The 26,779-nt window shown below is 36.3% G+C and overlaps 9 protein-coding genes across 9 annotated transcripts in view; 5 read left to right on the top strand and 4 right to left on the bottom strand.

The window, feature by feature from the left end:
* PHYBLDRAFT_161389 (hypothetical protein) overlaps positions 1-1,195 on the bottom strand; it is a gene marked incomplete at both ends in the record, with an annotated part of 2,190 nt that extends 995 nt beyond the window's left edge. Inside the window, 3 exons of the mRNA XM_018434391.1 lie at positions 47-322; positions 626-674; positions 739-1,195. Of these exons, the coding sequence (XP_018298790.1) occupies positions 47-322; positions 626-674; positions 739-1,195 (782 nt within the window). The remainder of the gene's footprint in view (positions 1-46; positions 323-625; positions 675-738) is intronic.
* A 3,118-nt stretch (positions 1,196-4,313) lies between these two features.
* Positions 4,314-7,155, top strand: PHYBLDRAFT_178737 (hypothetical protein). Its single transcript, XM_018438038.1, has 11 exons — positions 4,314-4,454; positions 4,541-4,699; positions 4,817-5,007; positions 5,187-5,255; positions 5,360-5,840; positions 5,914-5,994; positions 6,078-6,181; positions 6,252-6,476; positions 6,576-6,599; positions 6,681-6,713; positions 6,792-7,155. Exons 1-11 carry the CDS (start codon positions 4,358-4,360, stop codon positions 6,966-6,968), a joined length of 1,641 nt encoding a protein of 546 aa, XP_018298791.1. The 5' UTR covers positions 4,314-4,357; the 3' UTR covers positions 6,969-7,155.
* Positions 7,156-10,449: 3,294 nt separating this feature from the next.
* PHYBLDRAFT_161391 (Homeodomain-like DNA binding domain-containing transcription factor) lies at positions 10,450-11,633 on the top strand (the record flags this gene model as incomplete). The annotated part of the gene is made up of 2 exons (XM_018434392.1): positions 10,450-10,786; positions 11,572-11,633. The coding sequence occupies 2 exons, from the start codon at positions 10,450-10,452 to the stop codon at positions 11,631-11,633; spliced, it is 399 nt and encodes a 132-aa protein (XP_018298792.1).
* Positions 11,634-11,858: 225 nt separating this feature from the next.
* Positions 11,859-14,102, top strand: PHYBLDRAFT_61804 (hypothetical protein; the record flags this gene model as incomplete). Its single annotated transcript, XM_018440858.1, has 4 exons — positions 11,859-13,459; positions 13,633-13,656; positions 13,683-13,698; positions 14,073-14,102. 4 exons carry the CDS (start codon positions 11,859-11,861, stop codon positions 14,100-14,102), a joined length of 1,671 nt encoding a protein of 556 aa, XP_018298793.1.
* Positions 14,103-14,978: 876 nt separating this feature from the next.
* On the top strand, positions 14,979-16,682 carry PHYBLDRAFT_184438 (hypothetical protein). Its single transcript, XM_018438934.1, has 3 exons — positions 14,979-15,368; positions 15,457-15,848; positions 15,928-16,682. Exons 1-3 carry the CDS (start codon positions 14,987-14,989, stop codon positions 16,594-16,596), a joined length of 1,443 nt encoding a protein of 480 aa, XP_018298794.1. The 5' UTR covers positions 14,979-14,986; the 3' UTR covers positions 16,597-16,682.
* Positions 16,683-17,583: 901 nt separating this feature from the next.
* Positions 17,584-19,986, bottom strand: PHYBLDRAFT_178739 (hypothetical protein). Its single transcript, XM_018438039.1, has 2 exons — positions 19,686-19,986; positions 17,584-19,598 (listed from the first exon to the last, which is right to left on the bottom strand). The coding sequence occupies exons 1-2, from the start codon at positions 19,977-19,979 to the stop codon at positions 17,655-17,657; spliced, it is 2,238 nt and encodes a 745-aa protein (XP_018298795.1). The 5' UTR covers positions 19,980-19,986; the 3' UTR covers positions 17,584-17,654.
* A 391-nt stretch (positions 19,987-20,377) lies between these two features.
* PHYBLDRAFT_76844 (hypothetical protein) lies at positions 20,378-21,472 on the bottom strand. Its single transcript, XM_018443194.1, has one exon. The coding sequence runs from the start codon at positions 21,374-21,376 to the stop codon at positions 20,438-20,440; it is 939 nt and encodes a 312-aa protein (XP_018298796.1). The 5' UTR covers positions 21,377-21,472; the 3' UTR covers positions 20,378-20,437.
* Positions 21,473-21,930: 458 nt separating this feature from the next.
* PHYBLDRAFT_97182 (hypothetical protein) lies at positions 21,931-23,548 on the bottom strand (the record flags this gene model as incomplete). Its single annotated transcript, XM_018444009.1, has 3 exons — positions 21,931-22,259; positions 22,320-22,338; positions 22,409-23,548. Coding segments are annotated over 3 exons (1,488 nt in total), but the record flags the coding sequence as incomplete, so codon positions are not given.
* A 701-nt stretch (positions 23,549-24,249) lies between these two features.
* On the top strand, positions 24,250-26,181 carry PHYBLDRAFT_138305 (hypothetical protein; the record flags this gene model as incomplete). Its single annotated transcript, XM_018429969.1, has 7 exons — positions 24,250-24,783; positions 24,836-25,033; positions 25,120-25,296; positions 25,386-25,472; positions 25,531-25,639; positions 25,711-25,886; positions 26,005-26,181. The coding sequence occupies 7 exons, from the start codon at positions 24,250-24,252 to the stop codon at positions 26,179-26,181; spliced, it is 1,458 nt and encodes a 485-aa protein (XP_018298798.1).
* Positions 26,182-26,779: the final 598 nt, after the last annotated feature.

The raw sequence follows: 26,779 nt of genomic DNA on the forward strand, positions 1-26,779 counted from the left end.
TTTTTTGTATTTATTCTTACCTGGCAAGGGAGATTGTTTGATGAACACTGCAAAGGACACACTGGTATCAATTACACGTTGACTGAATCTTTTGAATCGACTGGTTGGTTCTGGTGAAGTTTGATTGGAGCAGATTGACTTTGGTCTGTATGACCAAAAGGTATTCAATACAGGTGATAATAGAGATAGTGGTGAAGGCGAAGGTGAAGGCAAGGATGAGGGTGAGTATGAAAATGAGGGTGGAAACTCGGATAAATTTGAGAGAGATCCGGGATTGTTATGTAGTGTAGCCAAATGAATTATCCCAACGCGTTCCTGAACACTATTATATGTATACAACAACAAAAAAGAAGGGGGGGAAATAAAAGGTTAATTGAGTGAGTCGATTAATGAATAATTGAATGGATGATATAAAAGCTGTTAGTAATAATAAAGCCAAATAAAATAATAAGGGGGGGAATATGATTTTGGAGGGGAAATAGAAATAGAAAAAAAAGGATAGAGGGCAAAGGGGGGGGGGGGGGGGGGGGGGGTGAGGGCTGTATTTGTTCTTTCTGTTCTATAGTAAGAAAACAAAAGGTACACGCCGCATATGCACACATGTATGTTTGTATGCTTGTATTACCTAGAGAGTTTTTCCTTTAAAGCCATTTTTGTCTTTTCGTCTGGTTTATCTATCAAAAAACATTTAGCAGTCAGAAAATTGATATGTAGCGATAAGAAAATGAAGTATATTACTTGGTAGGGCCATGAGAACCTTGTCAATGCCAGACAGATATATTTCCAGACCTAGTGCTTCATTTCCTTCGTCATACTCGTCTGCGGCTATTGATACTAGTCGCATGCCCTGCGCGATACTCTTTCTGTCCAGACTGGACATGGTGTGGATTGATTTTGATGTGATCATTGAGGCTGCATCATCCCGTAGCTTATCTACTAGTAAGCCTACGTCTGCTATCCAGCTTTGTGGAGACTGCGATTGTGATTGTGGGTGTGGTTGCGGTTGCGGTTGCGGTTGTGGTTGTGGTTGTGATTGTATTTGAAGCTGTGCTTGAGGTTGTGCTTGAGGTTGAGACTGAGACTGAGGCTGATGCTGAGTATCATATGGTGGGTATTGTGGACTAAATTGTATGGGTTGAAATGTAGAGGGCTTGTCTGCCCAGGGTTGAAATAGAGAACTGACAAAGGAAGCCATCCAAATTACACGTATAAATTATAAAAGATATAGAGTATAGAAAGAGAAAGAAAAGAAATAAAAGATAGAAGAGTGAAAGAGAGTAAAAGGCAAAGTGAATTGAATTGAATTGTTTTTTTATTTGTATTTTAAAATAAGAATAATTATACACACACATAGAGAATATAATATAATGTAATTTGATATTTGTTTCTCTTTCCTTGCTTGCTTGCTTGTGTGCTTGTGTGCTTGTGTGCTTGCTTGTTTATTTGTTTTCTATTTATTTTAATATCTACCTTGTTGTTTGCATGTGATTATTGTCATTCAATGCCCATTTGCAATACAATTTTAAAGGAATACAAAAACCACTTGGGGGAGGGGGTCATTATGTATTTTATATATATATATTTTGGGGACCTTTTTTCCCTTTTCCTTTCTGTGTAATTGATCACTGTCTATCACTTGAAACCAGTTCCACAAAGATATTATAATCTACAGATTTATGTATATTTTTCAAATCTAAAATAAGTTATCATAATTCACAGATATTCAGCAAAGTCAAAGCAAATGAAAGCAAAGCCTGTCAAAGTAAAGTTGGAATAAAACAGAGACTTCACATACTAAATCAGTACCAATAATAATATTTACTATTTACTATTTACAAATCATAATAGAAAAATAGGAAGAACAAGAAGAAGATCGCCAAAGGAATAATATTAAAAAAAAAATTAGGTAAATAATAGTCATTGTTTACAAGAGGTTAAATATACACACACACAAAGCTATTTAGGAATACACAATAAATGAAACAACAAAGTGACAAGTACAACTACAACTACAAGCACAAACACAAATAAATACAAGAGAAAAAAAAAGAGTCTTGTTGGTAAAGAAGTATATACCTTACTTGAACTATTACATACATAATCTTGGTACCTATATCTTCGTTGTATTTCTTAAGAATAAAATAAAATGAATAATCAAAGTCGATCTTATCCGTCAAACTGACACTTTGGCCGTCACCCCCGTAAACATCGGACGAGCACAAATCCTGTGTTCAGGTCCGTGTAACTAATTGACTAGATCAAGCTTAGATACTTTATTTTAGAAATATTTATATTTATATTTATATTTATAAATAATGATAATGATTATAGCCTGTCATGGCCCAGTATAATGAAAACAACATATCATCTACAATAAACATCAAACTTGAACAAAAGTTAATAACAAAAAAGCGTTCTATAATGAATTCCATATTTGAGAGCATACATGTATATATATTCATCTTCGTCTTCATTTTCATCTGGTCTTACACACATACAAGCCTATCCAATCAAGGAAAGAGGGAGGGAAAGGGGGGAAAGTTTGATTGAGTTGATAACACTATTTAATGGTACTCGGCTACTTCATCCCCACCAATTTCAAATACACGGACATTTATCTGTAGATTATAAAATTGACCATTGTAGACTAAATGATATAATTCATACAAAGTAATAGGACATTTGAGAAAACATACACTCAAAAGCGTCCATGTTTTTTTTTTGTTCTTCAACAAGAACAATTAAGGATAGCCTGTCACCAAAAAAGAGATATATATATATACATATAAAGCTTGCTATTAACATCATTTCATTGTGTGATAGATAGGCAACAATAGACCCTAAACGTTTGTTTGGGCATATCATTGTACACCTTTGTTTGAGTAAACATAGAAAGAAAAGCAAGCAACTATACACATATACATACATGAGTTTGTATGTATGTGCGTCTATCTATTTATATTACAAGTAAAAACTTTGTACAATAAAGCATAGTGTATGCATACTCTATCTTATCAACCAAAGCAAATGTCTACATTCCCCTTTTATTTTAAAGAATAAATAAATATATGTACAAAGTAGACTTTATTTTTGATTTTATTCTTCTTCTTCTTTCTAATATGAATAACAATATTTTAATCAACCAAGCAAGCAAGACAGCAAGGTAGCTTATTGATAATGTCTACAGCTGAAACATATAAATACAAAATAGAAAAAGCAGACAATAGAAACTTAGTCGTATGTCTTATCGATGGCTATTATTTCTTATCAAGTTACACTATTTAAAAGCATCTTCTTCCGCTTGTTCCGTATATGTCTGTCCGTCTGTATTTAGATCCTATTGTCTTTTCAAACTACAAAGAAAGAGAAGAAAAATTGTGGATCTTCTTTCATAACCATAATTGCCACCGTAAGGGAATCAAGTAGTGCACATTGACCGACTATTACAAATAGTACAATATATCTCACATTTTCTCTGTTACTTTTGGTAATCTAAATCACCATTAATATTAGTGTATATAAATGTAGGTATTTAGTTGAGTTAAGTTGAGCTATATTATATGGTTCTTGTTTCTATTTCTATTTCTTACATATTTGCTATTCATTTTAGTGTTTTCTTTTTTACATGTGAATCTAACTGACAATCTATACATTCAACCCTAGTTTATCTTTTCTCATGAAACACTTTGATATACATACATGTCACATATAATTGAATCTAGTCTTTAGTCTCTTTTATATATATATATATATATTTATACATATACGTGTGTTTTATCAAGGTTTTTTTTTTTTAAAAATATACAACATTTACTTATCTTTCTCTACTATTTTCTCTTTTATTTCTCGGTCATTAACCCGCCCCCCCCCCCCCCCCCTTTTATTCATATGTCTAGGGGGTATAAGGGAAGGATAGGAAGAAAGAAGGGGCGGAAATAGAGACAGCTATAAAGAGAGAGAGAAAAAGGGTTTAGATAAGTTTATTGCTGTAAAAACTCAACCTATCAATTGATATTAAGCTCTATTTCAAAAAAGATACTCTTAATAGCAAGATCATGAAATGTTAATCTCGAGAATCCTTTACTACACACTACACAATATACACTTTTAATTCGCATGTATAGACTTGTGTATCTGTTATAATAAAAGCCAAAATACAGTCGAGTATATTGTATGTAAAGCATTGTGACGCGATTTTGGAATACTCTATTCAAACAAACTATCATTTAATATTAATAATATTAATAATAAATATATCAAATAACAATAAAGAGTTCGAACTTGTACTGCATCTCTCTCTCTCTCTTCTTTTTCTTCTTCTGATAATAATAATAATTCTTATTATTTCTGGCTTACAATGTTGCCTTCGTTAAAGCTGTTTAATCAAATACCATGTCCAGATCTACCAGATTGTAATCGTGGTCCATGCTTTTATTCACATTCATTGCCTCCTGGTTAGTTTGGCATAGAAAGAAAGAGAAAAAAAAAGGGCTGTCCCAACTTGATCATCAAAACCTCATTTTCAGAACATTAAAATCAGCACCATCAATCAAACGACGCAAGATCATCACCTCCACAAAAGCATCTGTCGATCGTCCATTCAAATTACCAAACGCACCAAACGCACCTATTACACCAAAAAAGCCAGTAACCGATAGACATTTAACCAGTAGACCCACTCAATCAGCATCGACATTAGGTATAAACATAATTACATGTATACGTATTATTATCATTGAAACAAAAAATTCCGTTTGTAATGAATGAATAAAGTTTACTTAATACATACACTCACTCAATAATTTTAATAATGTAGCAAAACGGCCTAATCCACAAACATCATCCACTCCACGTCCTGAACTCGTTCCTACAAACTCTAGATCTCAACTTGTTGCACCCCCATCTATCTATAAAACAACCCCAAAACCAAGTCATGTATCTACACTTGCTCCTTCCAAGATTGCTACGACTATGCACGGCCCACGACGAATCGCACACGCAAATACAGTACGTCATTTATTCTACATACATACATATATACATACAAATATACAAAATATATGCGCAATAAAAATAAAATTTACAAGACTTTGTTCATTTGTTTATTATTAACTACCTTTATAATATATTGAGTTGATATTCGTCTTGTGCTATCATTAATATTGTGATCATTACTATTAAATAAGACTGCCAATACAGGTCCACCTGTGATCCTTCCTAATATACGTTCCCACACGCCACTCAAGATTAGACAGGCAAGCTAATATTAATATTAATATAAGATTAATATAAGATTAATATTAATACATTGTAATGCAATATATTAAATGTGTGTGTGTTTGTGTGTGTGTACTTGTAGGTTACGGCAAACAAAATATACGAGAGTTTCTGCCGAATTTACAATGGGTTACAACCCGATCTTGCCACCAAACACGCGACTGACCAAGAAGATCAAATCCACCAAAAGACCATCAATCCTGCTGGCTACAAACAGATGGCCATGACCGTCTTGATGGGGTTAAAAAAGAGACCAGAGGCAACCGGACCAAATGACATTGGAATTCATGGCGAGTGGGTTGACCCAGGCGTGATGGCTACAAAGAGCATCGAGGCAGAGTCGAGAAAGTACTGTATTCCAAAGGAAGAGCTAGAAGAGATGGGTTATCCACCCCTGGAGCTCTTGGATAGTCCTGGTGGAGGTATGGGGTCTAGTGTGCTGCACAAGAAAATGAAGTGTGATCGATGCAACCGAGATTATAAAGTCAAGGATGTCTTGGAACAAGTGGATCATACGCTGTGTTTGTACCACCATGGCCGTATGCGGATGGTTATGAAGTCAGGTATTTATTGTATATTGTAAAATCATCAAGAGTCTGACAACTATATTTGTATTTGGTGGATATGGGTCTGTAGGTGAAAAACATAGAGTGTATAGTTGCTGCGAAGAATCATACGGAAGCGAAGGTTGTGTCAAGGGGCCTCATGTGTACAAAGGTAATGCATTCACATATTGTACAATATTTAGACAACAACAAAAAATTCTTTTGTTTCTATCTATGTTTACAAATCCATAACAGATGAAGATTTTGAGACAATGCACGAAAAGATTGGCTATGTTGAAACACCAGCTGCCAATCCATCAAAGCCTCGTACTGGCATTGTAGCGTTGGATTGTGAAATGGTAAATGAACGTATATTGATATATGCTAAAGTATGGTTGCTAATGTATGTATGGCTTCACAAACACAAAGGGATATACAACAGCTGGCATGGAGTTAATCCGATTAACAGTGGTGGGAGAACAATCAAAGATATTGATTGATGAAATCGTATTACCATCACATATGATCATCGATCTCAACACGCGTTACAGCGGTATAAAGACTCTAGCGGGTGTGAAACACAACCTGGAAAGCATCCGAGCAGAGCTATTTAAATACATTGATAGTAACACCATATTGCTTGGACATGGCTTGGTAAGTACATGCTATATAAATATAAATAATATCAGTATATATGTCTGACAAACAATCGATCAAATCAAATCAAATATGTATATATATATATATATTTAGGAAAACGACATGAATGCTTTAAGAGTAAGCTAAAGACAAACCCTCAATTTGGGTATTTATAATGTAAGGAGGTTCTGTAGACTAATCTTATTATTGCCATGTTAGTTGATCCATCCCAATATCATTGATACAGCAGCAGTAAGATTCTCTGACTCCTTTAAAAGAAAAGCAGAAAAAAAAGAAAGATAACCTTATTAATTTATTAATTTTCTTTAGCTCTTCCCACATCCTCACGGACTTCCCTATCGATATGGCCTGCGTGCTCTTTCTACACGTCATCTCTCGAAATTCATTCAAGAAGGTTCAGACGGACACGATTCTTTTGAGGATGCCCAAACTTGTATGGAGTTGTTGGAAGTCTTTTTGAAGAACAAATCAAAGCAGACAAGATAGTATTAAAGGCTGAGGAGTCATTATCATTTAAAGAAATAATATCAGCACCAACTCCAACAGTAAAAGAAGAAGACGAAGAATATAGATAGTAGAGAATTGATACTGGTACACCAATAATTTGTGTATGTATGTATGTATGTATATTAGAGATATTGAAACAATAAATAAAGTGCTTCAATTATTGTTCTATTTTATTATATATATATATATATATTTTACTTGAGATGCATTTGGACAAAAAAAATTATGGATGAGCAGCATATTATTTTCCCCTTTGAATAGCAGTCAAGGCACTAGTGGATGTGATACAAAATTTGGCTTTATTAATCGTTTGGCTCTTCATTTCTATTTTTTTTTAATAGTAAGATCCCTTTTCTTCCTACTCCTTATTAGAATTGTAACACCAGTAACAGCAGCAACAAAAAAGAAGCTCTCACTCGGGCAAGTTATACCAATTGTTCAGTGGTCTTTATTTTTCATTGGAATTTTAGTACCAATAAATACAAAATAAAACAAAAGAATTAGATTTAATTTTGACATCTTTTGAGAAGAAAATATGAGCAAAAGTCTCTATACTCTGTCTTTTTGTTTTTCTTTGTTATACAAATTTCACATTAGGATTGACGCAGTTATTCAGTCGGAACCAATGACAGTACCAAGAAAAAAAGAAGAAGCAAAGAATGTATCTTAAAATATACCTTGATTGTCTCAGTTTTGTAAGATGAGCTCCCAAAATATGTATATATATATACACTCCGACAATAAAAATCATCGATGAACCACATTTTTCATGCTGCTTTTTTTATAACATTCTTTACCTTTCTCTTCCTCACACCTTTACCTCAAACTTAACCACCAATGTCGAAAAGTAATAAAAGAATTAAAACTACTCCCTCCAGACGCGAGCTGTCAGATTTTGAGCGTGGAGGCATTGTTTGGCTCTCAAAAGCCGATCATACTCCAACTGACATCGCAAACCGTATGAACATTCCTAGAACTACAGTTTTCGATACAATAAAGCGCTGGGAGACTACTGGAACAGCCAAGACAAAGACCAGACCTGGGAGACCAAAGAAACTTAGTGTAACAGACGTTACAAGTCTTTGTTTGAGTGTGAGACGTAATCCTTTTGAGAGTTATGGATACCACCAGGCAAATTTGGGAGCTGCTGGCGTTATTGTCTGTAGACAGACAGTTATCCAATACCTACGAGCAAAAGGCTTCGGTTCTTACACCCCTGTATCTAAACCAAAGTTAACCCGTGAGCAGAAAAAGAATCGGTTGCGTTGGGCTAGAGCTAGGGCCAGTTTTAGCATCGAAGACTGGAGCAGAGTGGTGTGGTCAGATGAGTCGAGGTTCATGGTGAAAGGCAATGATTCTGACCCATCCGTAATTCGTAAACGAGGGGAGAGGCACCAGGAACGCCATACACTAACAACAGAAAAGTATGGAAAAGGTTCCGTGATGGTATGGGGTTGTTTCTGGGCTGGTGGCATTGGGCCATTATCGTTTATCGAAGGATCTGTAGACCAAGATGCATACGTCAATTGTCTGTCTAAGGACTTCAATCCCTGGTACAAACAATTGAATGAAGAACATGACACCATGTTCACATTCCAAGAAGATGGTGCTAGCTGTCATACTGGGTCCTACACGACGTGGTGGAAAAACCGTTGGGAGATTAAACGATTTGACTACTGGCCGTCGCAAAGTCCAGATTTGAACCCAATTGAGCATGTCTGACATGCCCTAAAGGCCAAGGTTCAAGAGAAAAAGGCCTCTATTAACAATGTGCAAGAGCTGAAGGCCTGTATTCTTCAGGAATGGGAGTTGCTTGACCCTGGAGTTCTGCAAACTCTTGTGGCAAGTATGCCTGACAGAGTTAAAGCAGTCATAAAAGCTCGTGGTGATCATACCGTATATTAAACCTCATTTTTTTATTTTTATTCTATAATATATATACATTTTTCTATAGCAACACAATGTTTGGTTTTATTTTGTCAACTTCTTGAGAAGATATAGCATAATGAAGTTGATGTATGGTTTATTCAGGGGTAGAAATCAAAGATTTTGTCGGTGATTTCAGTTTTGGGAGTGTATAAGGAGGAGCCAAATGAAAAAGAAAAAGCTTAAATGTCGGAGTGAATACCAGCCAATAAAATAAAGCTAAAATTGATCTATTCAATTTAAACAATTTTATGACTTATCTTGAAAGTTGTTCTGCAAATCCTCAAGTCACTTTCATTATCTATTAATTGGAATCAAATTTTTTTTTGATTTCTTATTATATAAGTGCTAATACCAATAGCATAAATATCTTGAATACATTTCTTTTTGTTTTAAAAACTTGGATTTATTTGTACTTAACCATATAGCAATACACCTGAAATTTATTGTACCCAAGTATCATGTATCTTTACTTGAAATAAGAGTCTTTTACCTTAAAAAAAAAAGATCAACGAAAAACTCTTGTATAAAAAATTAAGTATTACATGATTGGTATAACCTAGTGACAAACTTATATAAAACTGTACTGTTATATTTTGTCTTTTTCTTAGTAACAGAGCCAAAAATAAAAAATCTTTCTCTATTTAATATTTCCGATACTAGTATACTTTTAAAGTATATAGTAATTCAGTTTTTGTCTATATATAAATGTGTGTTCATACTATTTCCTAACTGATCCAGGCTGTATTATACATATGTTTTTATATAGAAACCTTTATTCTCCTCTTTTATTTTTTATTTTCTTCTTTCTTTCCTTTTCATTCTGAAAGGCCTTGGTCTATAATTTCAAAAACTTGTCATCTTGTGCGACTAGGAATATTGAATGATAGCTCTGGTAGTCTTTTTTTTTTTTTGATAAAAGATAATAATAATTCGCAGTTAAATTTCACATCAAATGACGATGTATTTATTTATTTATTCTTAAAATAAATAAACAAAAAAAAGGGCGTCAGAAATAGTACTTAGAAAATCTGTAAATTACTCGACCGAATTGGTGGTTATCATTGTTGCTAAAGAAGAATAATAAGAAGAAGAAAAGATGGTGGTATTTTCATTGGTATTGGTAGTGCAATTATTGTTACAATAAAAAAGAAGAAACCAAACGTACAACTGTAAAGTCACTATCACTGTCCTTGTTCTTATTGTTCATTTTTCTAATACCAGTCTCTTGAAGTTTGTATCAAAACAAAGAAAATGTTTTGAAAATTGGTACTGTTGTATAATTTTTATTTTTGGATTTTGCGTTAGTGCTCATCTTCAATAGTCCCAAATGTGGTACGCTTACTTTTAAAATAAAATTTCGGTGTGTACCTGTAACCAAGGAAGCTTAAAATAAAGCTATACACTCGAGTGTAATAGGTCATTAGACGGTCACAGATTTTTTGATTTTTTGATTTTTTTTATGCATTATCAAAATACTCTTTTCTTTGTAAAACCACTAAAAACTCTTAAACAAATAAAACAAAAGCACAAAATGACTCCACCAACTTCTAGCATCACAAAACCCAAAAGACAAGAGTTAGATGCGTTCATTAGGGGCCGAATTATAGGTCAATGGGAGAAGGACACTACATATGGAGAAATCTCTAAAGCCCTTGACATTCCGAAGAGCACTGTTGGAAATGTAGTGAAAGCCTTCAGAGATAAAGGTGTTTCCAAGCCCTTGACACGTCTAGGAAGGGAACCAAAGGTTACAAAGAGAACACAATCTGTGATGGTGCGCTCATTTCGTAGTGAGCCATTCGTGTCAATTGCGGCTCAGCATCAGAGATTAGTCGATGTGGGAATCTCCATCTGCATGACTACATTCCGTAAGAACATGGAACTTCTTGGCTTTAGTTCTCACTCAGCAGCTCGCAAGCCAGGGTTGACCGAGAAACAGAAGGAAAACAGGCTGAAATGGTGCCTTGACAAAGTGAATTGGACTGTTGAGCAGTGGAAGTCAGTTGTCTGGTCAGACGAGTCCAGATTCATGGTAGTTGGCAATGATGGAAGAGTCAGAGTCATCAGAAAGACTGGCGAGAGGTTTGACAAGAACCATATTGTCCAAACATACAAGTTTGGTAAGGGTTCCGTCATGATTTGGGGTTGTTTCTGGGGGTGGGGGTCTTGGCCCCTTGGTAACATTGAAAGGAAACATCGATCAAGACAAGTACATCGACTGTTTGGCTCAGTACTTTCTTCCCTGGTACGAGGAACTGTCCAGGGATAATAACAAACAGTTTTTGTTCCAAGAGAATGGTGCACCATGCCACACGGGCGCTTATGCCACATGGTATAAAAAAGAGAGGTGTCTAATAGATAGCTTTGATTTTTGGCCTGCCCAGAGCCCAGATCTTAATCCTATCGAGCATATTTGGGCTCATCTTGCGAGGAAACTTCGCAAGAATAGAGCACAAGTAACCAATGTGGAAGAACTTGAAGCGGTAATCCACAAGACATGGTTGGAGATACCACTTCAAGTTCTGGAAACTTTGGTAGCCAGCATGCCAGATAGGCTTAAAGAAGTAATCGAGAGAGGTGGTGACACAACTCATTACCAGAGCTCATACCTTTTCTCTTAAATATATATATAATAAACTATGTTTTCTCTAAGTTTTGCTTTATTCTGAGCACATTTTATTATCAACATTGTTGAAAAGAAAATATCGTCCATAATATGCTTGAAAAATAATTTTGAAAATTAGAAGACCGTCCAATGACCTATTACACTCGAGTGTATATATATATGAAAATACATATACGTTTTGGTGCCAGATTTCAAGCTTTGTTCTGAGTATATAACCCTGTCCTCTGTCCCAAAAAAATATATTTTTTGTCTTGTTTTTCTCTTTCATTGAACTAGTTTTATTTATTTACCTTTTTTTTTTTAAAAAAAAAACCATGGCTACCCATTACTTCCGCATTACTCTTCTGGTCCTTTCATTTCAAATCATACAAGAAACATACGCAGCACCAATAGACCCAATTGGAGGAGAATCCATCAGCAGATCACAGGCTTATGAGATCTTGAAGACAATCGTACTTGGTTACCTGACACACATTATGACTATCCGGCCAACGTCAGACACTGACCAAATGAATACCTTGTATTGGCGTGCTACCTTTTTCGTGTACCCGACAATAGGAATTGGAACTGCTTTTAAGGCTATATTCATAGCATACGACGGTGATAAGATTCTTGGCATCGACGAGGCCGACAAATACATTAAAGAAATTGATGAAAACAAAAAGCAACATTGGATTGAAGCTTGGGCGAGCGATTGTTGGCTACCTTTAAAAGAATTCTTTCTTAGCAAATTTTCGACTCCGGGTAGCAAATATGATAGCAGCGGAAATCGGACAGAAGAAAAGGAATCCTCCCGTGACGATTTTAGAACAAAGGCAGCAGAATTGAGAGACAAGATTAAAAAAGAAGCCGAAAAAGACAAAGACTATACTCATAGGCCTGGAGATAACGTATTTTATCTTGCGGCAATCCTACACTTAATGAAACCGAGGCAAGCGAGACGAGCAAAGCATTGTATTCTAAACAGCAGCATCTACCTAGGACTAGAAGCGAATGAAGCACAAGTTGAAAAGTATAAAGACAATATAATACCTTCTCAAAACATGAGAATAACCGGAACAGGAATCGAATCCACGTATCAAGCCGGCATAAAACCTTTCACGGTTCGTTATCTCAGTGAAAAGATGCTCGATCAAATACACACTGCTTATTACCTGGACGCTACTTCATACACAGAGATATGCATCACCATCGGCCAGCTTGTTTACACAGTCATAGAGTGTATTGATACCCAAGGTGACAGATGGGCCAAAGTTATCATGATCATATACATGACAATGTCAGTTCTCCAGACTGTCTCGCTCTGGTGCCTTCACAAACAAATCTCAGCTTTAACTATTCTATACGACGAGGATATCAACATTGTAATCTATGAAATTGGAGATCTCCCCTCAGAAAGTGACATTTTAAACCCGGATTTATATGACAAAGAAGACGTTATAGGCATCCAAACTAGAATTGGAAACATAAGAAATAGAATGCCAAATAGTTATTATATGTCTAGTCATGAAGATACTAGTTCTAATCGTGAAGAGGATACTCCACCGAAAAACAGTGGACCACCACAGGAAAACAGTAAACCCCCGACTATTCTTTACGAAGGTAGCTTCTTAGAGAAAATAATCCAAAAAGAAAAGATTATCAACAACAATGGATACAAGACATATATAGAGTACCATACATACTCATACATTACCGCTGGATGTGGAGGAATGACCCTATCGTTACTTGCTGGTATCTGGGCGGGTTATAACGTACACAGTGTGACCCAATGGCTTGTGTTGGCATGGATTTTGAGTCCAGTGTTATTAGTTCCCATGTTTTATCTCAAGAATAGGCTTAAAATCAGGAAAAAACCAAAATTAGTTATTATATTATGGGGCATCGTCTATATCTTTGGGTTTATTGGTGCCGGGTGTGTACTGGCTGCAACCATTTTAGGCTATGTTCTACATAAATGATATCTATATATCTATATATCTATATATCTCTTTAACATGTATAATACACTATTTCTCTTTATTCTTTACTAATAGTTTCTCATATAAAATAATAATAAAACTAATTATAATATCAAATATAATATAGAGAGTTTCACTTTTATATATTCCCGTATGTTTTTCTTTTTTTAAAAAAAGATACAAGGAATTAGCTGTAAGAGATCGAAGCACATACAACAGAGTACTTGGATCAGAGATCTGCAATATTTATATACAGCATTTCTTTGTATGCTCTCTTTATTTACTTTTATTTACTATCATGTTTTTTTAAGCGAAAAAGCAAAGGAAGAAAGAGAGCACTATATATGGGAATATTGTTAGATAATATTGATTTATTACTCATTTTCTGTATACTTGCTGTAAGATATATAATATATATTTGAAAACATTGTTACAAATCTGTTCTCTATTTATGCTTTTTATAAAGTTCAGATCTAGCAAGTTATTGGTATTGCCTACGTTACACCCTAAACTCTTTCATTTTAAGATTATTACTTTATATTTAATATATAAATATTACAAATCTAGATGTCTCATTATATATTTCAGTCGCTTTAAAGGATAAAAGAAACAAATATCAGTTTGTGTGAATTAACGGTTAAACCACTTTCAGGGTATCATAAAGAAAAAGAATAAAAAAAACCTCAAAGAAGCTGAGCTCTAAAGTATTTACACACTTAAAAAAAAAAGGAAGAAGGATGAGCAACGTTTGTGGTTTTTGGTTAGACACTTCAGAAATTACACAAAGGCCGGGGCAATGTTTGTTTTTGGTAAACAGTTGTATGTAATTATCCCAGCTTTGAAGCTCTGATTTGAAATTTTTTATCAACATATATAGTTATTAATCATTCTATATGTCATAATCCAAAGTCTTTAAACAAAAGCTATCATATTAAATGGCTTGACACAGCTTAATAACAGTAATAAGAATTACAGAGACCTTTGCACATATTAGAAAATATACTTGCATGGTAACTTTTTTTTTTTTAGAAAAAAGCAAATGTAACATAACACAAACAATCTGGTTAAATTACATCCCGTATTGATCAATATTTTGACCAATATTTTTATTTTATCTCTATTTACTAGACTTCCTTTGCAAATTACTTATACAAATAGAAGGATAATGTTTAATATATTCTCTGGTGGGTTTAGTTAAAGGATATCCACGATAATTTATATGGAAGGTCATCATGGGAGCAAACGCGTTAGCTTAAATTGCTTATTTAGTGCAATACCCGACAATTTGAAAAGCTGTAGAAAAACATTTCAATCCATAAGAAAAAAAGGCTTGGAACCTTAAATTTCCACACAAGCATGAAATCAATTTATTCAACCTTTTTTTTTGATCAGCTGATATAGATATTCAAATGTCAAATAAATATGTCAATCGAAGCATTATTTCTCTTTATACTTGATCTGCCTATTTTTACTGAAACATTATGCCAACCAGCAAATATATTCTTATTTGCATCCTTCTAGCTATTGCTGTACCAGAATGTTACGCTCCACCAGTGGCAACCAATAATCCAGAACAAATCAGTAATTCAGCTGCTTATGATATCTTAATTCTACTTGGATACTTGACACATCTTATGACTATTCGCCCAGTCCCTCGATGTGAAGGCGAATATAGTACCTTTTGGCGTGTACCATATTTTATATATCCAACAATAGGGCTTGGTTCTGCTTTAAAGGCTATAGTTTTTGGATTTTACGGGGATACGATTCTTGGCATCGACAAGGCCAACAAATACATTAAAAAAATCGATAAAAAGAAAAGACCACTGGATAAAAGCTTGGATGAGCGATTTCTGGAATTCTGTAAGAGGATTATTTGAGCAACAAACAATCGAGGAGTTCGAAGATGAGGAAAGAGAGAGATTATGCCATATTGCTTTTATACAACAAGTGGCAAGCTTTAGAGACAAGATTAATATAGAAGCCGAAAAAGACTATAATTATACTCATAAGCCGGGAGATAACTTATTTTATCTTGCAGCAATTCTACACTTAATGAAGCCTAGGCAAGCAAGACGCGTAAAGCATTGCATTCTGAACAGCAACATCTACCTCGGACTAGAAGCGACTCCTAAACAAATTAACCAGTATCGCCAACTAATCCTTTCTGAAGACATGGTGGTTACTGGGAAAGGAGCCGGATGCACATATCAAACTGACATAAGCCCTTTTTATTTTTGCTATTTGACTGAAGAGATGATCAACCAAATACCCGTAGCGCGTTACCTAGACAATACTTCATACACAGAGATATGCATCACCATCGGCCAGCTTGTTTACACAGTAATAGTGTATTGATGCCCAAGGTGATTGATGGGCCAAAGTTATTATGATTATATTCATGATTATGTCAGTTCTCCAGACGATTTCTCTCTGCGTTTTGCATAAGCAGCTAGCAGCATTTAGTATTCCATACGACAAGGATATCAACATTGTAATCTATGAAATTGGAGATCTCCCCTCAGAAAGTGACATTTTAAACCCGGATTTATATGACAAAGAAGACATTATAGGCATCCAAACTAGAATTGGAAACATAAGAAATAGAATGCCAAATAGTTATTATATGTCTAGTCATGAAGATACTAGTTCTAATCGTGAAGAGGATACTCCACCGAAAAACAATGGACCACCACAGGAAAACAGTAAACCCCCAAGTATTCTTTACGAAGGCAGCTTCTTAGAGAAAATAATCCAAAAAGAAAAGATTATCGACAACAATGAATACAAGACATATATAGAGTACCATACATACTCATACATTATTTCTGGGTGTGGAGGACTGACCCTGTCGTTGCTCGTTGGTATCTGGGCGGATTATAGCGCACACAGTGTGACCCAATGGCTTGTGTTGACATGGATCTTGAATCAAGTACTGTGGATGTTCTTGACCGGCCTAAAAAGTACTATTCCATCTTATCGAAAAACAAAACGATCTATTATATTATCGTGCCTCATTTATACCATTGGATTTATTGGTGCAGGATGTGTATTTACTGCAGCTGTTAATGGTTATGTTCTATATAAATAATTTATTGCAATCTTAAACTGAATTTTGTATATTTATTTTTACTTTTATTTTTACTTATTGTATTTTCATAAGAGAAAATGAAGTCCAATATCTAAAAGCATCATTAAGAGATTGTAATTTATTATTACTTCTTTACATATAACTGTTTTTGTATATATCATGTTTCTAAGTATTATAATAAACGGTTTTTACACAAGTTTTTGCAATGTTAGTATTTACCGAGCCATAACTATTACTTGTATTATACAATTTGAAATTACATTGTAATAGTCATTACTTTATGATCCTTAGAGCATCTCCGGCAGTTATATTTCTCATTTTTCTTTTTAATAACTAAAGCTAAGCTTTTGAAATTTTAAAAGAGTCAAAACAAAAATGGAGGGCCAAATTTCAGTTACAATTGATAGAGATATTTTAAGATCTCACTATCTAATATAGTCTTCTTTACAAGTATTTTTTTTTTCTAAAATCATTTTATTACACATTTTTCTTCTATTTAAAATATAAAAAGAGAACGCGAGCTAAATATTTCCAAGATTGTCAGCTTCGTAGTAAGCATAATTTTCCCGAGTTTTTCTGATCATCGTTATATACTACTATTCGATTGAAAGGGAAAATAGTTAAAACTCAAAGGAATTTTTTTTAAAAAAAATGTACATGGGATTCCATAAAGCAGATAGTAAAATAACCAACATTTATTAAAGCTTCTCGGAAATGTAATTGTTAGGCCTGCATTTTTAGAACTAAATTTACCAAAGTATATGTATTCCGTGTAGGCTTGAATTTATATACAAATGCCGGGTATTCTCAAAGCTTTTGCTTTTTGCTTTTGTAAGCAACTTAAAAAGTGTATAATATAAACAAAATGCGTTGTATTATGACATTGAAAAAATAAATAAAGTGGCGTTCATGTATGTAGTAGTGGAACCTTTCTTTTTTAAAAGAAATTTTTTAAAAAAAGAAGTAATGTAAAGCGATAAAGTAAATATGTTGCGGGTAAATAAGCATTGAATGGGTAAAGATAAAATTAAGAAGCAAAGCAAAACAATGAAAGTGCACTACCACTTAATACGACTGAATATAGTGGGTGGGGTGTTAGCTTCAGGTTCGTACTCTCTTGCTTTTGCCTTGATTCCTTCCATAATATCTTTGAGAGCAGCTTTGTCAAGATCGTCTCGCTTGCTCAATACATCTTCTACAAATGCTAATGGAACATCGGGGTATGCTTGTCGGAGAGAATAGTAATCCACAAATATCATTCGTCTGTTACTTTCCAGTAAAGTGTGAACCCTTTCAATCACATCAAATCGCTCTTCGAGCTCTTCCACAGATTTGTATGTCGAAAAGAAGTTAAAAGACATGCGAACATCGTCTTGGATTTTGTCGAGGCATGTGGTCATACGGAATCGTGCGTTCTTGTGTCGCATAGCTTCGAGATAAAGCATCAAAAATCGGTCGAGCATATCATTGACTAACTTGTCAAACAGAAACTTGTTGAGATGTGTAAAGTCGTTGCAGTAATCTTTAAGGGTCTCGATAACAGATGGAACAAGAGGTTGTTCGTACCAGCGAGCGGTGAATAGATCATCAAATACAGGCTTAATATCGTTAAAAGTAACCTCCAACAAAGCTTCACGGGAAGCGGCACCTATTTGTAGATAGCCATCCACACAGGTTGATAGCTTGTCTTCCACCTGTGTCTTATACTTAGCCTCAACCAATGGAGTAATTCGCTTCAATATTGCTTCAGCAAAATCAGAGCACTTGATCTGGTCATTCGCAAGGGCCATAACGTACTCAACAAAGCCTTCTGGTGCTTCCTCGGGTTGTTCCAACTGCCGGCGCATTTCCGATAGTAGTAGTTTTTTCCAAAAACTTTGAGAGTCTTTCATGACCTTGTGACATTCATACACAACCAAATACAGCAATTTTCCCTGGTTGGCATCTGCAGCCACATCTATCTGCTGGTTTATAATTTGGAACATGTCGACTGCACCTGCCATTCCATATTGACCATCGGGGGTAGTCTCTGGTGGATGTTCACGGACCACAAAGTCGCGCGACTCAGAGGACATGAGGTTGGAAGTCCATTCGGCAAGTTTGTTGCGGACCAGTTTAAGATATTCGTCCACAAGTGTTTGTTCCTGGCCATCCAGAAGCTGGGGCTCCAATAGTTCTTCAGTAACTCCCAGACGTGTACTCATAGTAGCATAGTAATCCCTCACAAATCGTAATAATCTCAAGATAGTTCCAGCATCCAAATCTTGGTCAACCATACCATTCAGCAACTCGTACGTATGACGATGATACTCCAATACAAAGTGAGGAAAGATCTTATACTTCTTGGGAAACTTTGGCACGACATGATCAAAGACCAACTCAAGGTCATTGAAGATAAAGTCTGTAATGTCCAAAGCACCTGACCAATCTCCGTTTTCACGATATGGAGCTAATTCGTCTTCAAAACGCTCGACAATAGATTGGTGAATCTGTTCAAAGAATTCGACACGGTAGGATTTGATGGTGCGTGGATTGCCTTCGGCTAGTCGCCACTTTTTGTGTCCCTGCATATCCTGATGACTTGTTTGAGCCTGTTGTGCTGCCAATGCCTTTTCGTCTGCATGTTCTTCACACTCGATAATTTTGACTAACTTGACTACTGAAGCACCCAAGCCCATGTCTACTAACTCAAGAAGGTGACGCGCAATCTGCCAAAGATGCTGTGTGAAATCATCTGACAGGACATCTACACGTCTAAAGTATGTCTTGAGCGTGATGAGGACATCTTGAGGAGAGCCTCGTGCCTGATGCATTGTTTGGTCTCTAAACTCCTCAAGTTTGAATAATTCGTAATGCACATGAAGTAGGTTGTCTTGCGGTCTAAATACGTCTTGTTGTAATGGTGTAAACATCTGCTCAATTCCTTGTAGACGTTGGTATAATGCCCGAAATGCTTTTACTTTCTCTTGAGTCGCTACAAAATTTTGATGAACTTGGGACACCTAGTGCTAGATGAGAATCTATGCATTTGTAGAGGTAACTTTTTTTCATATCTTTTTTTTTTCAAAGATGGATGTAATGGACTTTACCTTGTTGATTCGAGGAAAGTCATGGATCATTGATTGTGCATCTCGACAAAGTTTGTCGATTCGTCGCATGTTAGATTTGACTTTGTCATTGTTCTGACTCGAGAGAGCAAGTGTCTCGAGCCCTTCTTGGACATTGTCGAGCTGGGTTTGGACACCCGTACTCAATTGAGCATCGATGGAAGCCTTTTCTTTGGCAAGACGACGAGAAAGAGGTCCGACCTTTGTATTAAGGTCATCGGGATGTTTGAGTAATTCTGATAGTTTTGCTAATGCAACTTCTCGCGCATCTTCCATACTGGCCAGAAAAGATAATATTAAATAAGGAAAAAAAAAAGGTTCAATCAAGGGAGAAATGTGAGGTCGGACATCGAGTTTAAAGAAAGAGGGGGGTAGAAAGCGGAGATGATTAACATCCTGCCTGCTTCATTCTCTCCAATTTTTTTTTTCTAAATGTCTGTTTCTCTTGTGTTTTGTGTGTGTGTATGTATGTTTTACTTTACTGTTGTTGTTATGAAAATTTCGTGGAGTTTTCTTGGCTTCTAGGATCACACGTTATGTACATCTTTAATGAGGAAACTGTAGATACAAAGAGGGGAGAGAGGGGATAGGAATGGAAAATACTAGAATTGAGTCAAGGAGCATTCTAAGGCATGATGATATAAATGCAATGCAGATAAAAGAAGGCAAAAGTTAATGTAAGAAATGGAATATAATAAAAGAATAAAATTTATACAGGTCCAAAAAGTCAAAATTCAAGACTGTTGGCGCCATCCTCCTTTGCGTTCTTTCTTGCGAGGACCGCACCACTTGACCCACAGGAAGTCTAGCCAGCCACCCGGTAAACAACATGGAAACCATGATATCCAGGCGCGATGTCTGTCGGGATGAATTTCGATACTTTTAAGGGTGTCGGCTCTTACAACTAAACCTCGATTGGGTCCATACAACGACGTCAGTGCAGAGGAGTTCGGACTGGATGATATACTAGCCATGTCATCGGGAGAACATAGACACATTGGCGGGAGAGTATTGTGTTCGAGTATTACCAAGGCAGTTAAGACGAGGAGAGAGGTGAGACGTGAGAGGGGTTCGGGTAGATGTGCTGGTAGGGAGCGGAAAGAAGGGACGGGTGAATGGTTAGGATCGAGAGCAGTAATGTCCATAGACGGAACATGACCGGGGGAAGAGAGAGGGGAGAGAGGGCATGTATCTTTTTCTAGTGGCCAGAGTGTGAGTTCTGTTATATCGTCAATGTATTTTAGGGTTGCGATGGTTTCGTGGTCGGAATAACATGTCAAAACATCTTGGGCGTCTTTGGTGGTGGCGTAGAGCCATTTGTATGAGTGGTCCAACCACTCAAAGGATAGACCATCCGATGTTATTGACAAGGAAACGGATGATCGGAAGGGATCCGATGACTGGTAGACAAAGTCATGCCAATCTTTGTTGACTAGAGTCCACAATGGGTCGTTGGTCGTGCCTTGAAGTAGACTGCCTAGAAGTGATATCTTGGTAGGATCTAAGTCATGACTTTGACTGTAGGGCATAGTGGGGTGATGGTAAAGAACTTTATCTTCTGTACTGCACACGCTTGAGCCTACAAAGGTCTCGTCGATATAAACATTATTGTGCAGCACAAATTTGACAAGAGAGTCTTTTTCGGGTAGGTTGTCAATAAATGGCAAGGACATTACACTATGGCAATGACCACCGACAAACCAACAAGAATGTTAAATGAGTAGAAAGAAAGAGAGAGAAAGAGAGAGAAAGAGAGAGAAAGAGAAAAAGAAAGAGAGAGAACAAGTAGAACAAGTAGAATAAAAAGCTATTTTTTTTATTTATATTCAATTACCATTTTATTATTTAATTTTTTTTTATTTTTTATTATTTATTTTTATATATATTTTTTATTTATTTCATCATCCTACAACCCTAGCTAGCCAGCCAAGCCAAGTGAGCTAATGAACTAAAGACAAATATATGTATATATGTATATATGTATATCAAAATACAGCACAGCACAGCACAGCACAGTACAGTACAATATAGAATAGTATAATATAATCCAGTCCAACAAATATGCGACAATCTAAAACAGGCCATCCACCAATTGCTTCTTACGACGAGTCAACATGTCCTTCTCATTCGTTACAATCTCGGCCACATGATGTGCCCCCACTTCTACTCTACTGCTCATAGACCGGGTGGCAATGTTAAAGTCGACATTAGGATCTGCATGTGCCACTTCCGAAGCGATCTCTTGAATCCAGTCACCAATTGTACGAGAAGCCTGGTGAGCTTCTGGTAAGAATGCCATCATTTGCAAGAACGCATGGCTGATTCCTTCCAAAAATTTGACATGTACTGCATTGTCGGCCTTTTCTGGACCGAGAAATTCTCCCTTGGCCTGACGGATACGACCCGCAAGAATAACAGTATCATCCACTAAAGGGTCTTTTTCACCACATATCATATACGTCTTGGGGAATTCTGCCAGTAATTCCAACGGGGCAATGATGGGTGATAATAAGTAATCTGTCTCAAAGTCAGGAGTAGCATACGGGCCCAGATACACTATACATAGTCCATTGTGTCAGCACACATATTTTTAGCATTACATGTTTAATGACTTACTGATAGCCATTGCTCTCATCTACGTACATAAAATGCGCATGAACTTTTAATAACCGATAAACCATATGTATCGAAATAATATTACTTACAACGTCAGGGGAGATGATGCGGTCGTTAAAGAAACTCATACGGCTGGTCATGGCAAGATTTGATGATTGCCAGGCTTTCTTGTCTGTAAGAATGGGATTCACATGTTGACGAATAGTAGTACGGGTCTTTTTTCTTCCGAGTAATCTTCTCCACAAACTCTGATTCTTCTCAACATCTGGTACTACACTGAGAGGACTAACGTGACTGAAATGATCTTTGGACTGCCACAATGTCTCCAGAGATCCTGTACGGAACAGCTGGGTGGTAGAATCGGCATGAATAAGCGATACTTGCGAGGGAGACATCCAACAAGACATCTCAAAGTCGAGAGCAGGATAGATTAGAATTAATCCAGCTGGCATGGGCAGAAGTGACTCGGTATAGTCCGTAGCACCTTCATCTGCACCAAAAGTTTTGAGAGGAACTCCGTTGTTTTGCTGGCGTTTTAATTGCTGATTGTGGGCAATGATTTTCAAGGTAGTCGCAGAAGAAATGTTTCCGCCAGCCGAGTCACCGAGAACAATGATATTAAGCTTCTTTGTTCCTGAAAGTCCAATTATTGTGCCTCGTGTCTCTACTAGACGCAAATAAATATCGAAGCACTCCTCAATAGGCCATGGATAGGGGTGCTCAGGAGCTTTCTTGTAGTTAACACTGACTATAGGAAGGCCGGTTTGATTGGCCCACACTGCAATAGCATCTTCATGACAAGGAGGAGGCATAGATACGAAACCGCCGCCTGGGAACTGTAGCAATATGGTATCGTGCTGAGAAAGGGTTTCGGGCGCTCCTGCATAGAAAAAGTATATTTCTGTAGGTGGAAGCTGGCTATTATGAGCTGGTCGATCAATAGACATGATTTCCCGGACGGTGACCTTAGGTCTAATCAGCTTGCTCATGGTTCTAAGGATGGGATTTTGTGGGACCTTCTCCCATGATACTCGCATATGTTCAATAGATATAGTAGCTCTCACTCGTCGGACTCTCTCTTCAGCAGCATCCGCAAACACCAAATAATAGAAAGTAAACAAAATAGAGCAGATGTGGCGCAACCACATCGGCTTCAAAGTCATGGCAGTGAAGAATCCAGCGTCCAAAGCTGTCAGGATCCATGTTGCACGATAGAAACTACGTTTATACTACACAGGCGGGGAAAACCAAAAGTTAGTAAAAAAATGATCTCCAAATTCATGGGGTCAGGTTTGTCTTACCAAACGTGCTAGTGGCTCAGGTGCTATAAGATAGATAAAGATATACCCGAGGTATTAGCACGCATTCATCAGGTACCTTAAGTCACTTACCATTCAATCCAACCAGATTTAGCAGGTTCTGAACCAGATAATACGACATCCACGATCCAACCACAATCTTCCACGGAGAGGATCTCTCTTAGGTTCATAATATGAGACATCGCTACCCACTCCAATTATTCTTACCACAACTTACTTGTCATTTTATTGAGTTTCTGAAGAATGACTGGGAACCTGTAGCTCTTCCCATTCATGAGGATCCATGTTCTATTATTGAATATGGCATTAATAACTTTGGTCATTATTCATTCTCGGACTTCATTTACCCCCCAATAAGCATCAAAAGTGTCTGAATCCTCTTCCAGTTCTCAGAAGGCTTTCCTACCAAGTGATCTAACATTCTTCAAAGAGGATTTCCAATAACGAGAGAACAAAAAGGCTTTTATAGAGTAGGTAGCAATAGAAAAAATAGATGTGAAGAGGAGGAAGAGATACAAAGGGAGAAAGACTAGCAGATAATAAAGGTTTTTTGTATGCCAAATCCACCGGTTTTCACATGCCAGAGGAGTCAAGAAACAAAGTGCCATCACATGACTTTTGTGCCACGTCTTTTATGCCCCGTCTGCCACTGCTTCCTTTGGGGACCTCGGCGGCGTCAAGTCAAGGGGACTGCGTTCCTTGTATACACCATGACCACCAAACGATCGAGTGACAATAATGCTTCTTGTTCAAAGAAAGTTCGTTTTGATATTCCATTAATCCCTATCGATGCAGAAACTGCCAGCGTACGTCACGAGCTCTTATCGCGTCTATCAGAAATCACCCCTGGACGCCTTCATGGTCTTCAACAACAGTACGATCAGCTGTATCAACTTTTACATCAGACCACTACTACAGGTGAAAGCAATTCATGTTTGCTGATCGGAAACAGAGGAACTGGAAAATCAATGCTAGTGCGATCCGTATTGGATGACCTGGCTAAACTTCAAGACGATCCAAATTTCTGTGTCGTTCGTCTAAATGGAATGACCGCCACCACTGATCGCCTTGCCCTTAATGAAATCGCACGTCAATTAGCTACTCAGCAAAGAAACCAAGAAGGATCTGCACCCGATCGATCATTTGTAAGATAGAGCTTATTCTCTCTAGACCTGCTCTAATCTAATCTCTTGATAGTCTTCATTTTCAGAATCCTTTGAGTATATCTTGTCTCTGCTTAAGGCAGGCAACAAAAAGACTTTGCCAGTTATCTTTATTCTCGATGAATTCGATTTGTTTGCGCTTCATCCCAAACAGACTTTACTATACAATCTGCTGGATACTGTTCAAAGTGCACAAAGTCCATTAGCTGTGATTGGTCTCAGTTGTCGACTAGTGAGTTTTCTTTTTTTTTCTTAAAAAAAAAAGCTGTTAATTACGAGCATTAGTATTTGTACAAAGTATCTCATATGGAATTGTAGGACGCATTAGAACTGCTTGAAAAACGTGTCAAATCGAGATTCTCCCACAGACAAATTTACTTGTTTCCACCAGCAACATTTGGGCAATTCGTAGATGCAGCCAAGGATAATTTAAGGGTCTTTACAGAAGGACATGCAGAAAACAGTTATAGAGCACGATTTAACAAATCTGTTGAAGTAAGTAGAAGACAAAAGGGTTATGCATGCAATGAACGCCATTCCAACTTTAATTATTATTATTATTATTATTATTATTGACTATCAAGACATTATTCGAGGAATCTACTATCACAAGTTTGCTGCGTCGTATATTTGATCTTTCTAAAGATCTTAGAATGTTTTATAAAATTTGTGTAAGAGACTTTCTATGGATTATTTTATGTGCTTTCTTTTCTCTAACCTTACATCTAGTTTGAGCCAGTTTCTTTATTGAGCCGTGATCAGCCTTTCTTGACAACAATATCGTTTCATCAAGCCAATTTGGCGCAGCGGGCAGATTCCAAATCAGAAATGCTTAAAGGTAAATCTGAAAAGAATAAATAAGTAGATATGATACAATTATTGACGCCCACTTTTATTGTTATGGAATAGGTGTATCCTTATTGGAACTTGTATTAATTATCAGTATGAAGAAATTGATGGAGAAAGATATTGATGCATTCAATTTTCAAATGGTTTATGATGAATATAAAGAGTTCATGAGTCGGACTCAAGTACGTGGATTAGGATTTGGTATGAAGCTTTACAAAAAACCGGTTGCTCTCAAGGTAAGACATATTACAATATATACAAGAAGATATAATATACCTCTTAAAATAATAATAATGAAAACAAACAAAGAATGAATAAAAGGTTTGTCAATAATTAAATTAAATTATGTGTTAGGCATTTGAAAACCTCCAGAGTTTTGAGCTGGTTTGTCCTACTGATATTGTTGCAAAATGCCCGAAGGAATACCGAATGACAAAGCTTATGTTGGAAGAGTCCCAGGTGGTTGAAACAGTATTGAAATACAAGGATTGTCCTTCTATTGTGTACAAGTGGGGAACAGGTGCTGCATAAATTATACAAAAGGAGCTAAAGAAAAGGGTCGCATATTCAAAGGTCCACAATAATGCACCCCCAGGAATGTAAATATAATAGTAATCGAGTGTTTTTTAGGGGGTTCGCATAATATTAAAGTTTTTTTGACAATATTAGCAGGAATAAAATTGAAGTAGACCCAAGTTATCAAAACAAATATAAAACAATAACAATCATAAAGATAAATATTAGCTGGTGGGAAGGATTGTCAAATACCAAATACGTATAGAAATAATAGGATATATATCAATGATCCAAATAGTAATCTTATTACTCTTATTTTAAAGAAAACCTTTGAACAGATCCAGTTTTGAAAAGTAAATATCTTATTTTGGTAATTAAATTTTATAAAATAGATTTATTGTTGGTTCTCTGAAGACCTGGTTGAGGTTTTAGAGCTTAATCAAAACACTGTATTGAGGGTAATAAATCGGGTCTGCACAATTTGTGAGATAAACACAGTATGTACTTGCATAAAAATATTAAAACTAAAACACTACCAAGGCACCTATATTTTTGGGCTATTGCACTTGAATTGCATATTTTATAAACTATTTAGGCTTAAGAAATATATGTC

Source organism: Phycomyces blakesleeanus, assembly GCF_001638985.1.
Source record: "Phycomyces blakesleeanus NRRL 1555(-) unplaced genomic scaffold PHYBLscaffold_1, whole genome shotgun sequence".
Classification (NCBI taxonomy): domain Eukaryota; kingdom Fungi; phylum Mucoromycota; class Mucoromycetes; order Mucorales; family Phycomycetaceae; genus Phycomyces; species Phycomyces blakesleeanus.

Bases quoted from the DNA above. Each gene is read 5' to 3' on its own strand.
- PHYBLDRAFT_178737 (XM_018438038.1), top strand. From the start codon at position 4,358: ATGTTGCCTTCGTTAAAGCTGTTTAATCAAATACCATGTCCAGATCTA. The intron at 5,008-5,186 runs GTACGTCATTTA...CTATTAAATAAG, and splicing joins GAATCGCACACGCAAATACA to ACTGCCAATACAGGTCCACC. The intron at 5,256-5,359 runs GCAAGCTAATAT...GTGTACTTGTAG, and splicing joins CGCCACTCAAGATTAGACAG to GTTACGGCAAACAAAATATA.
- PHYBLDRAFT_184438 (XM_018438934.1), top strand. From the start codon at position 14,987: ATGCCAACCAGCAAATATATTCTTATTTGCATCCTTCTAGCTATTGCT. The intron at 15,369-15,456 runs GTAAGAGGATTA...TTATACAACAAG, and splicing joins TGAGCGATTTCTGGAATTCT to TGGCAAGCTTTAGAGACAAG. The intron at 15,849-15,927 runs GTAATAGTGTAT...TCAGTTCTCCAG, and splicing joins TCGGCCAGCTTGTTTACACA to ACGATTTCTCTCTGCGTTTT.
- PHYBLDRAFT_178739 (XM_018438039.1), bottom strand. From the start codon at position 19,979: ATGGAAGATGCGCGAGAAGTTGCATTAGCAAAACTATCAGAATTACTC. The intron at 19,599-19,685 runs GTAAAGTCCATT...ATCTAGCACTAG, and splicing joins ACTTTCCTCGAATCAACAAG to GTGTCCCAAGTTCATCAAAA.
- PHYBLDRAFT_76844 (XM_018443194.1), bottom strand. From the start codon at position 21,376: ATGTCCTTGCCATTTATTGACAACCTACCCGAAAAAGACTCTCTTGTC.